The 16673-nt window shown below is 37.3% G+C and overlaps 1 protein-coding gene across 3 annotated transcripts in view; it reads right to left on the reverse strand.

The window, feature by feature from the left end:
• The window catches only part of ZCWPW2 (zinc finger CW-type and PWWP domain containing 2), a 61476-nt gene that overhangs the window by 15018 nt on the left and 29785 nt on the right, over positions 1-16673 (reverse strand). For 2 of the 3 annotated variants that reach the window (XM_054729688.1, XM_008156820.3), the window contains exons 5-6: positions 1655-1713; positions 249-316 (exon numbers count right to left, since the gene is read on the reverse strand). In XM_054729688.1, coding sequence (XP_054585663.1) covers positions 249-316; positions 1655-1713 — 127 coding nt within the window. The remainder of the gene's footprint in view (positions 1-248; positions 317-1654; positions 1714-16673) is intronic. The other variant, XM_054729689.1, reaches the window with a different exon arrangement.

Genomic DNA, 16673 nt, shown 5'->3' on the forward strand with positions numbered 1-16673 from the left:
TGTGGGGGGGGGGGGTGACAATTGGTAGAGAATAACTTCATAAAGGAACAGCAAATCTGGAGCAGTAGACTAATAGGAATGTAAAGACAATTGAAAAGCCCTAGAATGTAAATCAATACCCAAAATAACCCACTAATGTTTCTCAGATATGTATATATGTACATTATTTTTCTTCAAAGGACTACAACTATATTTGGTAGAATTAAATAGAAGTAAAAGAGCTAAAAGCAGGACAGGGCTTCACATACCCATATTTTCCTTTGATAAGGCATCATCTGAACAAACATTTTCAAAACAGCATTTTAAAATAGCTTTCCTAGAAAAAAATGTGACATAGTTAGTTTCAAATAATCAGTCATGTATATTTAAATCATTCATGGATATTCATTGGTAATAATAAATTATATCTATATATAAAAGCCTAAGCGACCATTATGACTGGATGACCAGCAGTAGCTATGATGTGCACTGACCACCAGGGGGCAGACGCTCAACGTAGAAGCTGCCCCTTGTTGGTCAGTGTGCTCCCACAGCCAACCTCCTGCGGCCAGCCAACCTCCTGCAGTCCCTCTCCCCTGCCAGCCAGGGTCCCTCCCCCTGGCTGGCCAGCCCCGACTGGCCCTGATCGCCAGCCAGGCTGAGGGACCCCACTCGTTCACAAATTTGTGCACTGGGCCTCTAGTGAGTATATATTTACCTTAAAATACTCTTTCTTCATTGTTTTATACTGTAAGACAGTATGATACAGTGAAAAACCAAAGGGGAATAGTATTCATTTGGGCTCTCTCTAGGTGAAAAGCACTAATAATCTACCAAGCACCTTACATAGGCTTTTTCATGTAATCCTTCCCCAGAAACCTACTAAGTAATTGTCACTCCCATTGTGTAAAGAAACCAAGGCTCTGAGAAGTTGAGCAACTTGACAACACAGGTAAGTGGTTGAGCATGACGCACTAAATTCTGTCTGACTGCAAAATCCATGCTATTCCACTACATGGTGTTGCTGATTAAGAGTCAGAAAACATTTGTCCAAACACATTTTCTCTAACCATAAGATCTTGAGAAAGCCATTTAGCTTCTCTAAGCCACAAGTTCTTCACCTTTTAAATGGAGATGACTGTGGTACTCCCCCTACCTATTTTGATGGGGTTACTGGGAAATATAAATGAGATAAGACAGCTAAAGTCATTTTTAAAACTTTATTCATTTTCTGAAAAAGGACTATCAGAATTAGTCTTTGAGTAGGACTCTCTTTAACACAGTACTGATTACCATTCATTAAAAATAAACAAACAAACAATGGCTGGTTCAATGATAAACACTAAAATTTGTCATCAGTGCTTATTAGTTCATTATAAATACCTGTTTCTGGTTTCCATTACCTATTTTAAACTGAAAACCTGCTTCTCATCTAGTTGCTCACATGATATTAATCTTTGAAAGTCCTGGTTCAACATATTTGTATAAACACCAAACTTTCTCCATACTTCTAAAACTACTACTTATCATTTTATTAATTCTTTTAGAAAATTTTAAACCCAATTGTCTCCCTAGAGAAACAGAATCAAGAGCCAGCGGGAAATGCCATATAATAAGTAAACCCAATATATATTTCAATTTTATTATAATACTTTTTAATTAAAAAAAAACATACCTCTTCCTTTTTCTGAATTTGGGCTTTTTCGTTTCAGTATTATTTTTGGAAACTGGCAACTGTAAATAACAACAACAAAAAAGATGAGATAATTCATATGGGACTGGATGAGCTCAGTAAAATAGTGGATCCTATATGGGCCCAGTAATTTAGCCCAGAAGAAAAACTCTGGACCAGAGCTCTGAACAACACCCTAGGTCAACTCTAAGTCAACCACTTCACAGTCCCTGCAATTGCACTGATCTGCTCAACTTCCAGGAACAGCAGGCTGATTCAGATGAATACTATACCCTGCATCCAGGTTGTCACCTTCACATACACATAAAAATACTAAGTAAAACAACTTTTTAAGTCTTAATTCATATATGACCATTAAAGAAAGGAAAAGAAATATGTATGTGCCAGAAACATGAGGAATGCAACATTATATAGGTGGGAATTAGCATGGTGAAGGCCACAAGGAATTTGCACCAGGATAGGGCACAAAGAACTTGGGACTGGGGTTTTAATGATTCAGCAAAGATACAATGAAGAATGTGGGGAAATTAGAACCTTCATACATTGCTAAGAATGTGAAATGGTGGAGCCACTTTAGAACACAGTTTGACAGTTCCTCAAATGCTAAATGTAAAGTTACCCTTTGATCTAGCAATTCCACTGCGAGGTATACACCCAAGAGAAATAAAAACATATGTCCACACAGAAATTGTACATGAACATTCATAACATCATTATTGATAATAGCCAGAAAGTAGAAACAGCCCAAATGTCCATCAGTAGATAGATAGTATGTGGTATAGCCATACAACGGAATATTATTCAGTCTTTAAAAATAAGAAGTAAAGACACATTCTACAATATGGATGAATCTTGAAAACATTATGCTAAGTAAAAAGAAAACATTATGCAGAAACAAAAGGCCACATGTCTGTTACATTTATCTGACACATCCAGAAAAGGCATATCCATAAAGACAGAAGAAGATTAGTAGTTGCCAGGGACTCTGGAAAGGAGAGAAATGGGCAGTGACTGCTAATGAGTATGTGGTTTCCTTCTGGGGTAATGAAAACATGTTCTAAAATTAGATAGTGGTATTGGTTGCCCAACTGTATCTATACTAAAATTCAATGAATTGTAAGAGTGAATAAATTATATCTCAACAAAGGTATAATTTTTAAAAAAGTGGTGACAGAAAAATTGAAAGGAGATAGAATGTACTATATCAATAACTATTAACAAAAGGAACCCAACGTAGCAATATTGCTGTTAGAAAAAAATTGGATGTTAAGTCAAAAACATAATCAGGGATAAAAGGGTTATTACTCAATGCTAAAAAAATCCACCCATAAAGTATAATAGTCCTGAACCTGTATGTACCTAAAATCTTATCCTTAAAACATACAAAGCAAAACAAAAGTAGAAATTGATGAATCTACAGTTAAAATATTTTAATTTACTTCTCATAAAAATTATAAAGCAAACACAAATTGTGAAGAAATAGGAGAATTCAACAAAACAAATAATAAATTTAATCTAATAAACACATCAAACCTGGCACTGAGTAATTACAGAATACATATTGTTTTCAAGCCTAAGACATTTGCAAATTTGACCACCTATTGAGTCACAAAGGAAGTCTCAAAAATATTAAAATAATTTCTATTTCACAGACCATATTCACGGACTAAAATGCAATAAAATAAGAAAGGAAATGATAAATCAAAACCCAAAATATAGCTGAATAAATTTGTAATCAAATCATAGATATAGAAGAACTCACATTCTCCCATGGACCTTCCTGTGATAAAAGTTATGATCTATGTCAGGATATGATCTCACATTTTAATTATTTGTATACAAGACTTACCTTCTCTCTGGGTAATGCACATTGTCTCCATGTCGCACCTTGCATACTGTAGGTGCACATGAAGTGTATGTGGAATAAATAATTATTGGGAGAAAGATAGGATAAAGGCTTATCAGCATAAAGAAAAAATGGAGTTGATGTTACTGTCCATTCTGTACTGCCATTGTTGGTGACTTAGGCATTTAACAAATTCATTCCATTTATCCTCAGCTTCTAAGACAGCTCAGTGCAACTTTCACCTCAATATATTTGTTAGCTCCTTTTGTCTTCATTTCAACTTACTAAAGTGAGAATTTCTTAGCCTGCTTTGTCAATTCCTTCACAGTTTTACTGATCTTGATTTTACTAATTTTGAATCAAGCATCTAAACTACAAAGGTAAGAATAATTTTTTTTTAATTTACTATATGTTTAGCATTTAGCAGAGTGATATTCACATTACACATTCAAAAGCATTAACTATGAAATGAAGACTGAATTTAATAATTCCTCAAAGTATTATTAAACAACTTAAATAACTTAATAATCATTCAAGGGAAGTTTTATGAAACACTCATGAGGCTGAAAACTAAGTAATTGTTCTTCTTTTTGTGATCTTCAATCTCAAGGAGTAATTCAAATTTTTTTCCAGGCCTGGAAATACATATACATACATATATATATATACACACACACACACACATATGTATATACATATGTATATATATATATATATATATATATATATATATATATATATATCCTATATAATAAAGAGGTAATATGCTAATTTGTCCGTTATGGTATCCAAGTCACGACCAGTCAATGGGTTGCACAAGCACAGGAGCTGGGGGGCGGGGATGGGGGCGGGGACTTCCGCCCGCAGTGGAGGCACGCCCAGGCCTGCCCAGCACTAAAGTCCCACCCAGTGCTGAGGTGAAGCTGCCTGCCTGCATTGCTGGCCAGGGACGTGACACTGTCTGCCTGTGTCCCTGACCTGGGACATGGCACTGCCTGCGTGTGTCCCGCCCCAGCGCAGAGCTGCTTCCGTGTCTCCGTGAACTTTGCAACTGACCCAAGGAGGAAACCGAGAGGGGAGAGGCCGGGAGCTGTGGATTCCCAGCGCTTTAGTCACTTGAAAACAGCCCCACTTGGAATGCGAGGCAGCTGTACGTTCAGCTGAGAAGTGAGGGGGCTGAACACCACCATTGCTGGGCTCTTGTCGGTCCAAGGTCCAAGCGTCCACCACGAGAAGGAAAAAACGGAGGGAGGGGCCCGAAGGAAGGGAGGACTTTCCCCAGCCCTCTCCCTCTTTCCGCTGCCTACAAAAGCCCCAGGCCCGGCCACAGTTCTGTCTCCTTTTAGTCCCCTGTTCTCCAACCACAGAGGAAAGAAATAAGGAAGGAGTCTGTGCTGCCTCCAGAAAGTATCTATATACCTGATTGGCAGGTCACCTCCTGGAGAAGGGAGCGAGCCTAAGCCATCAGTAAGACATCCCGTGAGGGCTCCCGGACTAAGAGGAGGGGCATGCTGGGCTGAGGGACCCCCCTCCCTTGTGCACGAATTTTCGTGCACCAGGCCTCTAGTATAATATATATATATATAATGGTGTTTATATCAGATTTATGTAATCTGCATAAACTGACTTGACATTGTCTATTTTCTTAAGTCATTATTCACCAAAATGAAAATATTTTTTATTTTTAAACAAGAAGAAGTTTGTTAGTTGTGTTAAATCTGAGGGTATAAAATTCTGATTCAGCATTTTATGCTCATAGAAGACAAATATATTTCGTAACCTTCTTTTGAGAATAACTGTCAGTCAAATAATCACTACAGAGCTGCTACTTTTATAGAATTTCTAAAAGTGTATCTGTGCCTTGAATAATGTACACAAACGCTTTGTCAAAAGTTATCATACAAAAGAACAGCCAATGCTCTCATTTAACTGGAAAATCTGCTGGGAAAATAAGTTTAGCATAAGGATGAAAACTAGTTTCATGGAGCATTGTAAATGATGGTTATTACTTACACTGAGTATCTGGAGAGTACAACAATAAAGTCTTCAGGCCTAGATAATGATTGTTTTTAACACTTCTTTGAAAAGGGGGAAGGTTGAAATGAGCATTTTCTAGCTGTATTTTCAACATGATTTCAACAGAGAGAATACAAATCTGCATAAATGTCCATCAGTTACCATATGCTCCAGTCTAGCCAATCTTTAGAAGAGTTCAGAATTCCTGTGATATTTGAACAATATTACAGATAGTCCCTGGCAAGATGACTTATAGATATCCTGCTGTCCCCTGCCCTATTTCTTCAGCCATGTGTAAGTTCACACTAAAGCGCTGTGAATTTCTCTGCTTTGAGGGGCTTACTAGAGAAAACACTGAAGTGTGTATTCAAGCTGTGAGCTGAGACACAGAAAGTATCTTTCCTAAAAATAGAAGTTGGCCACAAGACCACCTTAAACAGAAGGCATGAAAGACCTTCTATTAAACACCTCCCAATCCTGGGTGACAGTAGAAGGAACAGGACACTTCAAGAAGCTCTATGATTATGTACTTCACTTGATAATTTTTAAAGCCTTCGTCTTAATTTCTATACCAGGGAGAGAACATAGAAATTCAGGAGGTTTTTGTTTGTTTTTAAACTGCTCAAATTTCACTCATATCTATAAAGAGCTTAAGGATACTAAGGGTTAATCAAAACAGGGTGTCCTGGTAGGAAAAATGCCCATGAAAAGCAGAACTTATGTCACAGTTGTTTACCTGACTGAATTAAATTAGATTATTTGACCTCTAATTAGAGATGCTCTAAAAATCCAAGTCTATTGAAAATAATTCCTATTTGTGTATAGTTTTTATCTAAAGTCACTGGACATTTTAGCAAGATGAATGCTGGAAGAAGATAATGTTTCTAAGGAAGGCTTTCTAGAATATACCTATTTCAATTAAATTTTAAAAATCTGAAGCACATAGAACAATGGTTATAGTACCTATATTACACATATTTTCTGGACAAAAGAATGAATATTGAGAGCTTCGTTACCTGTTTTACCATTTTGTGCTCCATCAACTAGTAAGGATCACCAGTCTGATTCTTTAACCCATGAATTACTGTCAAGTGTTCTCAGCATTTATTGCCAGCAATGTGTAAAAGATTATCTCTCTCCTACAGAGAAATAGACAGACTGTATCTACACAATAGCAACATTTTAAAAGAAAGATTATTCTTTAAAAAAATATTGTCTGGATCCAAGTCTTTACATCAAGTTTCTGATGATTCTAGAGGTTGAAATGGAGGACAGTCTTAAACCCAGGTTCATCTATACCTCTCTTTGTCTAATCTGGATAACCATGTCCCCCATATGTATAGGAGTATAGCTGTAAGGTATGTACCTAATATACATATTCCATGGTATAGCAAATAATTTTTGAAACAAAGTGGAAATACGAAATACATAAGCAAAAAGAAAGATAAATAGCACCTCAAAGTCATTATAATTTTAAAGCATTAAAAAGTAATAATTTATAGGTCTTCAAAGAAAGTAAATAGGTTTATCTTCTCTAATATACATGAAAAGTTGGAAGACTGGTGGGCAGAAAGCAAATGTTTATAAATTTGAAGTTATAGGTGAGTTATAAGTTAAAAGGAAATTCTACTAATTTTCACTAACACTGTATTTTTACACTTTCCCTTTGCAAATAGGAAAACAGTAGTAATTACTATTAGGTTTAGAAAGATCATTTAATATCTATTGCAACAGCTATAATTTATAAAATAAAAATTCATTATTCAAATTCCAATGGTATGATATATCAATAACCACTCTACTGATGAGTAATATTGTTTTTAGTTTTAATGTAATGAATGAGGAAGATGGTGAATGAGAACTATTCTAACCTTTAAAAGAAACCCAGATTCATTTTGTGTATAGCTTGATGTTGGAGACATGACTTATGTGTCGCTGGATCAGAGAGAAAGTATTATGCTTGTAATGAATATAATCAGCAAAATATATTGAAGAGCCTTTAGTCCCAAATAACAAGGCAACACCTAGACATTTCTTTTATGTGATAACTGGGCCTGGAGTTGAAGAAGTTTTTGTATTTTAACAAAAAAGCGATCATATTTGGTAGAATTCTCTTTATTGCCTTCTGGCTCAAAGTTAAAATATAGAATATAAAATGTGGAAAGTTATAGTTGAAAAGTTTTGAATTGCTGGAATCTGTGGCAACCACTTGGAATTTTGTAAACTTGAATTCCAAGGGGGTTTTAAAATAAGTATTATGTATCGAGAAACAAAATTAATACAATATTCTATTATTATAAATGGTGACATTTAAAATGGTATGTATTTGTTTTTAAGTAATTAGGATGAAAATAATTCTTAAAAGAGAAAAGAAAAATTGCTGACAAACATGAATTTCCATTTACTAAGCACCAGATCAGCGTATCTAAAATGAATTTTCTCAGATAAATCTCTGCACTGAGACAAATCACTGATTTAGGAAGGCAGCACTAACATCCCTTCCCTGTTCACATCCACTTTCTACAGCACCCCTTAGGGCTGCAACCCCACAAAAACAGGCTGCCCAGCAGCCATGTGGATAGAAAAACTGCCCTCTATCACTACTCCTAGGCAACACATCTCCCACCACAAGCCCTGTGAACTTGGAGAATAGCATGCTCCCCACACTAGGACACTGCTGTTTTATCTCCAGGGATGAAAACCAAAGGAGATTGCACCTCTGCTGCTCTCACTCTGATGCACATTTCTCCTCTATCCCCAACTCCTCCCAATGCCCTGTCCATCTTAGGAGAACAAGAAGGTCAATCTGGCTGAAGTCAGATCCACTGACTGAAAGTCAAATCAAACAAGGGTTAAACAGTCCCAAAGTAGACTTTTCTTTTGTTTAAAGATCAAATACAATCATCCACACCAGAAAACAGTTACTTTGAATCAAAGGATCTTTGCTTGCTCTCAGAATGGTATATTATAAAAGGATATCAGAGATTAATCCATTTTGCCTAATTTTAATATTTTACTATTAACAGTTATCCTGTAGAATTCCTATAGATTGTAATTTAAGATAAATATAGGTAAATTTTACAACCAAATCAAGGTTGTTTAGTTATTAAGTTACTAAAGAGTATTTTGTTAAAAATTATTCTCCTGGAAGGCTATTTCATTACAGTGCTTTCTGATAGTACAGTTTTCCTCTGAAATTAATATGAAAAGAACTTTCTATTTTAAGGTTCCCACGAATTGATTTAAAGTAATAAATGGACAATGTTCTATATTAATGTGTACATATTTATAACTATTTGAAAAATGCACATCAAAGACAACATTTATATTTAAAATTTATAATAAGAAAATTTAGGGGGTGATAACAATGGTCTTTATTTTGATCGGGAATGGCAGTTACCTAAGTGCATAACATAGGAAAAAAAAAACCTCATCAAACTCTATGCTTAAGATCTGTGCATTTCACATGTTTAACTTTGACCTCAATAAAAAATTAAACTAAGGCCCTAGCTGGTTTGGCTCAGTGGATAGAGCGTTGGCCTGCGGACTCAAGGGTCCCGGGTTCGATTCTGGTCAAGGACATGTACCTTGGTTGCGGGCACATACCCAGTGGGGAGTGTGCAGGAGGCAGCTGATCGATGTTGCTCTCTCATCGATGTTTCTAACCCTCTATCCCTCTCCCTTCCTCTCTGTAAAAAATCAATAAAATATATTTAAAAAAATTAAACTAAGGAAAAGATAAGTCAAATGAAAGATCACTATAGTAACTATGGCAAAATGGTGATAGAATACCTGAATGATACAAATGTGGAGAACAGTGGTCCAAGGAAAAGTGAATAATGCTCACAAAGTACCAGGAAACTTAATGAGTTTGAAGCCTGACTGAGACTCTTTCCAAGGGTTTCCTCTGCTTACTATTCTTTCTGATATTTCTCTCTGCCTGGGGCTAGAAGCCAGCAGGAGGGATCTATTATAATATTTATCTTTGTGGAAAGATGAATATAAAGCTAAGTGAATCAAGTGAATTGCAGTATATGAATTCCATATTAGTAAGCAAGCTTATTAATTAACACAAATATCCAGACATCTAGTCATAAAATGTAAGCAATTTATCCTTCCATTGGGCTAATGAAAATGTCCTGCTTATTATGAAGAATTTTTGTAATAATTTCAGGAAAAATATTTTTTCATTGGAAAAAATATAGCCTAAATTCCTCATACACAAATGTATAAATCAAAAGAGTGGTCATTAATTTTGCCTTTCAAAGTGTATCTACACTGCCCTAGCTGGTTTGGCTCAGTGGATAGAGCATCAGCCTGCAGACTCAAGGGTCCCAGGTTCGATTCCGGTCAAGGGCATGTACCTTGGTTGCTGGCACATACCCAGTAGGGAGTGTGCAGGAGGCAGCTGATTGATGTTTCTCTCTCATGGATGTTTCTAACTTTCTATCCCTCTCCCTTCCTCTCTGTAAAAAATCAATAAAATATATTTTTTAAAAACCAAAAAAAACAAAAACAAAGTGTATCTACACTAATAAAAGAAAAAGATGCAAATTGACCGTACCTTCGCGATGCACACCAGCCAATCAGGAGTATGCAAGTTAACCCAACAAAGATGGTGGGTTAATTTGCATATGCAGGCACCGAGCCACTGGGGGTGGGATGCTTATGTCATCTCCATGGCGACGACGCAGGCATTCCGCACTGCCCCAGCCGCTCTGGGCCTCTGGGCAGCATGGGAAGGTGGAAAGGCAGCTCCAGGCCTGAGCCAAGGCAGAAAGGTGGCTCCAGGCTGGAGCGAAGGCGGTGCTGGCAGCCAGGGGAGGAAGGCCCATTCTTGCACGAATCTTCGTGCATCGGGCCTCTAGTAAGTTAATAAAAGTAAAGTGTTAGGGGGAAAAATGCCCATACATACACACATAATTTTTATATATAAGCCAAAAAATTATCAAACAGAATGAAAAAGAGATTTTTTTGCCATTAGTAACACATTCTTGGGGTAGCCTTAATTAGAAATATGTAATATTCTACACTGAAAAAAAAAACTGAAGCAAAATGATCAGAGAGAATCCTGGCTCTATCACCTAACTTGTCTCTTTATTCATTTTTGCTCTAGTTTTTTCATCAAATTGTTACCAGTAGCAATAGGAGAAAGGTTAAGTGAATTGTAATATATTTTGTTTTAATGAAAGAGCAATCTTTTAAAACATATCACAAAAGCTCTAAAGCCCCAAGAGAAAAGTTTTACTATATAAGTATAGCTAAAGAATTACACAAACTTTAAAAGAAAAACTGAAAAAATGTTTGTAACATATTGACAAATTATTAACTTTTAAAGAAAAAAAGACTGACTGTAAAATGGCTAGAATTGGCAAGTTAAGCCACTCATTCCCTTAAACTAATGATGGGACTGTAACTGGTACAATAATGTTGGGGGGATTTTTGGTAAAGGATGTTAGGCAAATTTGCAAAATTTAAAATGTGCTTATTACTAGAAGCCTACTTCTAGTAATCTTTCCTGTAAACATCTACAGAGATTTGTGTACAATGATGTTGTTGTTTTTTATTTGTAATTTTGCAAATCAAAGCAACCTAAATGTCTAGGAGATTGTTCAATAAATTAAGACATTTCCATAAAATAAAATGCTCTGCAATCACTTAAGATTTGGCAGATTTGAGATGTCAATAAAATATTATTAAGGGAAACAGTAAAATTTGAATTCATTCATTTATGTTAAGAAAGTATATATACTTATACATGTTATATTTAGACATGTGTATAAAGAAATGTGTAAATAAATGCATTAAATTAATAAAACTTGGTTTAATTAAGTGATGACTCTTAGATGATTTTTTTAAATTCTATCCTCCAAATATAATGTTATAACATTACTTTGAAAAAGTAAATCATGATTAAAATGTGGGACTTCTTTAAAAAAAAAAAGACTCTACATAATCTTAACTATCTAATAGAACTATGATGCTATTACAAGTCTGAGAATTTTAAATGTCCTTAAGTCCTCACTTCCTATCTCTTTTTAAGGAGAAATTAGGGAGAAAAGTGCTAGCATTTATTATACAAGCACTTACTAAAATATACTAACTATATGCTATTATAATTGCTTTTCATATTAACCTTTAGAGCAATCATACAAGGTGATTATTATTGTTCCCAATGCAGAGATTAATTCAATGAGGTGCAGAAGTGTTAACTTGCCTAACGTCCCACAACTCAGTAGCAGAATTAGCTCTTGAAGGCAGATTTGGCTCATTCATAAATCTGTATTCTTTCCACCATAATTTTCTGTTTCCTAAACACAAACACACACACACACACTCTCTTTCCATAATCTATGGTAGGCTACACCATCAGCTACTCCTGGCATACCACTGCTATTATTGATTTAAAATTATTTTTATTTCTAGGCTAATTGACTCAGATATTTACTCTGGTCTACACCAGCCTTTTGACATTCTGAAAGTACTTATTGAGCTGTTATAAATATTTTATAGTTCATGGAATATTAGAGCAGGAAGGGACTTAGAGCAATCTAGATCTTCCCCTTCTTTTTAAAAATAAAAAACAATTAAGTGTGACTTATTCTCTTTCATTCTGACTGCTGCCAATGAGCAGAGATGTGGTCAGGTGGGTGCACCTACACAACTCACATCTATCTTAACAGTAGCCACATGGATGAAGAGCTGAAGGAGGGGGGCTATGAGATGAGCAGAGACTTGTAGACAGAGCTCTACAGAGCTCTGAGTAACTGCATTTCTACCCTTTAAGGCTAAATATATAGTTGAAATATTACAATATGTTGAGTAGAGAATAAGTAAAGTATTCAATGATCTCAAGAACAGTATGTTTATTCCATTTCAACTTCTCTCTCCATAATAAGCCTTATAAATCCCTTGCCTTCTTGTCTAACATGTTACCATATTATTTTGTATTATGTCACTACACAGGTATATCTGAACTTTGTTGAGTCGTCCAGTGGTGTATTCAAAAGTCATGCCAACTGTTGGGCAGTTCTTATTATACAGTTTGTTCCATTCATTGCAAGATATTCATTGTCCTTAAGATTTGCCCTAAAAATGCCTTGTATTCACCCAAATTACTATATCACAATACATACTTTTCCACAAATTCCTAAAAGAGCCCATAGAACAATGTCTTTCACACTATCTATGGAACAGGTGCAGTTTTCCATCCAATCTGTTCAAGTCTATACCTTACAAACTTTTTTCAAATCACCATGGGGAAAAAAGTCACTAGAAAAAAATAAAATAAAAAGTAAATACAAAACACAAGTTCCATTTTATTATTACATTCAACAGACAAAAATTACTGACAAATTATTATACAAATTTATAAATTCTTTACTCTCATTTTTTTGTTCTTATCTCATTACAGACCAAAAGTAAATAGTGCACAGAACAGCTATGGTCTCTTGACCACACTTTGAATAACACTTTACTAAGCACAGTACCACCATCATTGAGAATCACTGGTAAAGATAAAGCAATATAGCGGGATAAACCAAGATGGCGGCATAGGTAAACACCTGAAATTGCTGCCTGGCACAGCCACTTCAAAACTACAACTAAAAGATAAAACGGGTATCATCCAGAACCACAGGAAGGCTGGCTGAGTGGAAATTATACAACTAGAAGGAAAGAGAAAAGCACACTGAGACTCGGAGGAGGTGCAGAGGTGCAGAAGTGAAGTGGAGAGGTACGGAGGCGCGCACACATGCGGAAAGGGCTGGCAACTGAGTACGCTGTTGTCTTTTTCAATCAGGAGGGAGATACAAGCACCCAACTGCTCTGAACTCCAGTTCTGGGCGAGACTCTGGGGACCCAGACTCATATGGAGAGAAACTGGACTGTCTGGCATCAGGCGGAACTCGAGGGCCACTTTCTCTCAGAGGTGCTTGCAGCGATCATTGTTCCTGCACAGTGCCATGGGACACAGAGACCCAGGGACCTCTTCCAGGCAGGGCTGATGGTCAGCCATTGCTGTTTGCTCCACCCTGGTGATTCCCTGAGACCCCTGCCCCACCCAATTTACGACCCCACCCAAGCTGTGCGCAGAGGCTTATGCATATGAATGGCCGGGCCCTTTGCAATCTGAAACATAACATACTGCAGCTGGGTCAAAGAGCCCCAGAGCCTCCAAAAGAAGACCCAAGGCTCCATAGCAGCTTGCATTGCTTCACAGCTGGGCCTCATCTGGGCACCTCCAAACCCCAAACAAAGAGAAGGAATCTGCAGATCTCTCTGTAGCTCCTGCTGGGGGGCCTCTCTCCTTGGAGATCCAAGAGCCAGTGTACCCAGGGGTCAGAGAGAGACCATCCAGACTACAACTCTTCAGATCCATAAGATAAACACTCAGGGGGCAGACTCAGTGAGCGCCAAAACCCCACTGAAGCAAGTCTTGCCCCATAAGGGTGTCTCCAGCACAGAAGTTCTCCCATTATAAACACAACTGATCCTCACAGCCAATTGGCCTGGAGGTCAATTCCTCCCAGTGATACCAACAACAATCAAGGCTTAACTACAACAAGACTGTGTACACAGTGCACAAAGGGGTGCACCAAGAGTGCCCACCTCAGGTAACTGAGGGGAGGTTGAGCCAATGGGTCCTGTAGGACACGTAACACATAAAGCCACTCTGTCAACTCAGGGAAGCAGCCAAAATGCAGAGACAAAGAAACAGGTTACAAATGAAAGAAATGGAGGAAAGCAAACTACTGGATATAGAGTTCAAAACCACGGTTATAAGGTTACTGAAGAATCTTCTAGAAACCGCCGATAAGTTTAGTGAGACTCTCAAGGATGTGAAAAAGGACCAACTAGAAATTAAGCATACACTGACTGAAATAAAGAATAATATACAGAGATCCAACAGTAGACTAGAGGATCCCAAGAATCAAGTCAAAGATTTGAAATACGAAGAAGCAAAAAACACCCAAATGGAAAAGCAAAAAGAATCCAAAAATATGAAGATAGTGTAAGGAGCCTCTGGGACAACTTCAAGCGTACCAACATCAGAATTATGGGGGTGCCAGAAGAAGAGCGAGAGCAAGATATTGAAAACCTATTTGAAGAAATAATGACAGAAAACTTCCCCCACCTGGTGAAAGAAATAGACTTACCAGTCCAGGAAGTGCACAGAACCCCAAACAAAAGGAATCCGAAGAGGACCACACCAAGACACATCATAATTAAAATGCCAAGGGCAAAAGACAAAGAGAGAATATTAAAAGAAGCAAGAGAAAAACAGTTATTTACCTACAAGGGAGTACCCATATGACTGTCAGCTGATTTCTCAACAGAAACTATGCAGGCCAGAAGGGAGTGGCAAGAAATATTCAAAGTGATGAATAGCAAGAACCTACAACCAAGATTACCCAGCAAAGCTATCATTTGGAATTGAAGGTCAGATAAAGAACTTCACAGATTAGAAAAAGCTAAAGGAATTCATCACCACCAAACCAGTATTATATGAAATGCTGAAGGGTATTCTTTAAGAGGAGGAAGAAGAAGAAAAAGGTAAAGACAAAAATTATGAACAACAAAGTGACAACAAATACATATCTATTAACAAGTGAATCTAAAAATTAAGTGAATAAAAAGTCTGATGAACAGAATAAACTGGTGAATATAATAGAATCAGGGGCATAGAAAGGGAGTGGACTGACAATTCTTGGGGGTAAGGGGTGTGGGGGGTGTGGGAAGAGACTGGACAAAAATCATACACCTATGGATGAGGACAGTGGGGGGGGGTGGTAGGGGCAGGGGGGGAACTGGATGGAGGGGAGCTATGGGGGGAAAAAAGAGGAACAACTGTAATAATCTGAACAATAAAGATTAGTAAAAAAAAAAAAAAGTAAAGCAATATATAATAACTAGAGGCCTGGTACACGAAATTTGTGCAGGGGGAGAAGGGGTGTGTCCCTCAGCCCAGCCTGCATCCTCTCCAATCTGGGACCCCTCGAGGGATGTCCGGCTGCTGGTTTAGGCCCAATCCCACTGGACATCCCTCTCACAATCCAGGACTGCTGGCTCCCAACCGCTCGCCTGCCTGCCTGCCTGATTGACCCTAACCGCTTCTGCCTGCCAGCCTGATCACCCCCTAACCACTCCCCTGCCAGCCTGATCAACGCCTAACTGCTCCCCTGCTGGCCCGATTGCCCCTAACTGCCCTCCCCTGCTGGCCTGATCACCCACAACCACCCTTCCCTGCCGGCCATCTTGTGGCGGCCATCTTGTGTGTTGGAGTGATGGTCAATTTGCATATTACTTCTTTATTATATAGAATGCTAGTTATTATTAACTCTGTCATTTTTTATTCTAAGTATCCTTTAGCAGAGACTGAAATAAACAATTCCATCCACATTAACAATCCTATACTACCTCAAATAATCCTGTCCAAATCTTCAGACAGACACACAAGTCCTATTTCTTTTCTTTTTCAAAGGGCACCATTGCCTTCTATGATATTGCATCCCTCTCTGCAAAGGTACATCAATATCACTTAACAAGTAAAAAGTCCATATTCTTTTTACAAGCCCAAAGCAAAGGAGTAAAATAAAATCTGATTTTAAAAGGACTCATTAAATATACATATTCAGAATACACAACAAAAAATGTTCACCTCATTGCCTATTCATCTTGGTTCATGCCCAACATCCTTTTCTGTTCCCCCAGGTTACACTCAACCTTCCCTGGATCCACTCTGCACCAACACAAAAAATACTACAGGTATAGGCTTTCCTTTCAATCACAATTCTTTTTCTTATGACACCAATATATTATTTGTCCAGAAGAATTTAAGCATTGACTCTGCTTTTTTCAGTGGTATCCTATTAAGAATATTGTCTCTTGAAGACAATGTCAAGGTTAATCCTATCCCTATCATAGTTTTGACAGTAAGTACAGTTAAACATCTCTCTGCACACAATACACTGAATGACGTGTTAAATTTTTCAAATTCTTTAAGAATGCTAGTGACTTTATAAACCCCCCCCCCACAAAAAAAAAAGAATTATAGGTTTAAATTCATTCAAATGGCTGCTGTTCTCACTTAACTTTAAGGTAAATATCACTTAAGCTGTGAATATGAATTGTTTATAT

This window comes from Eptesicus fuscus, chromosome 18 (genome assembly GCF_027574615.1).
Source record: "Eptesicus fuscus isolate TK198812 chromosome 18, DD_ASM_mEF_20220401, whole genome shotgun sequence".
Classification (NCBI taxonomy): Eukaryota; Metazoa; Chordata; class Mammalia; order Chiroptera; family Vespertilionidae; genus Eptesicus; species Eptesicus fuscus.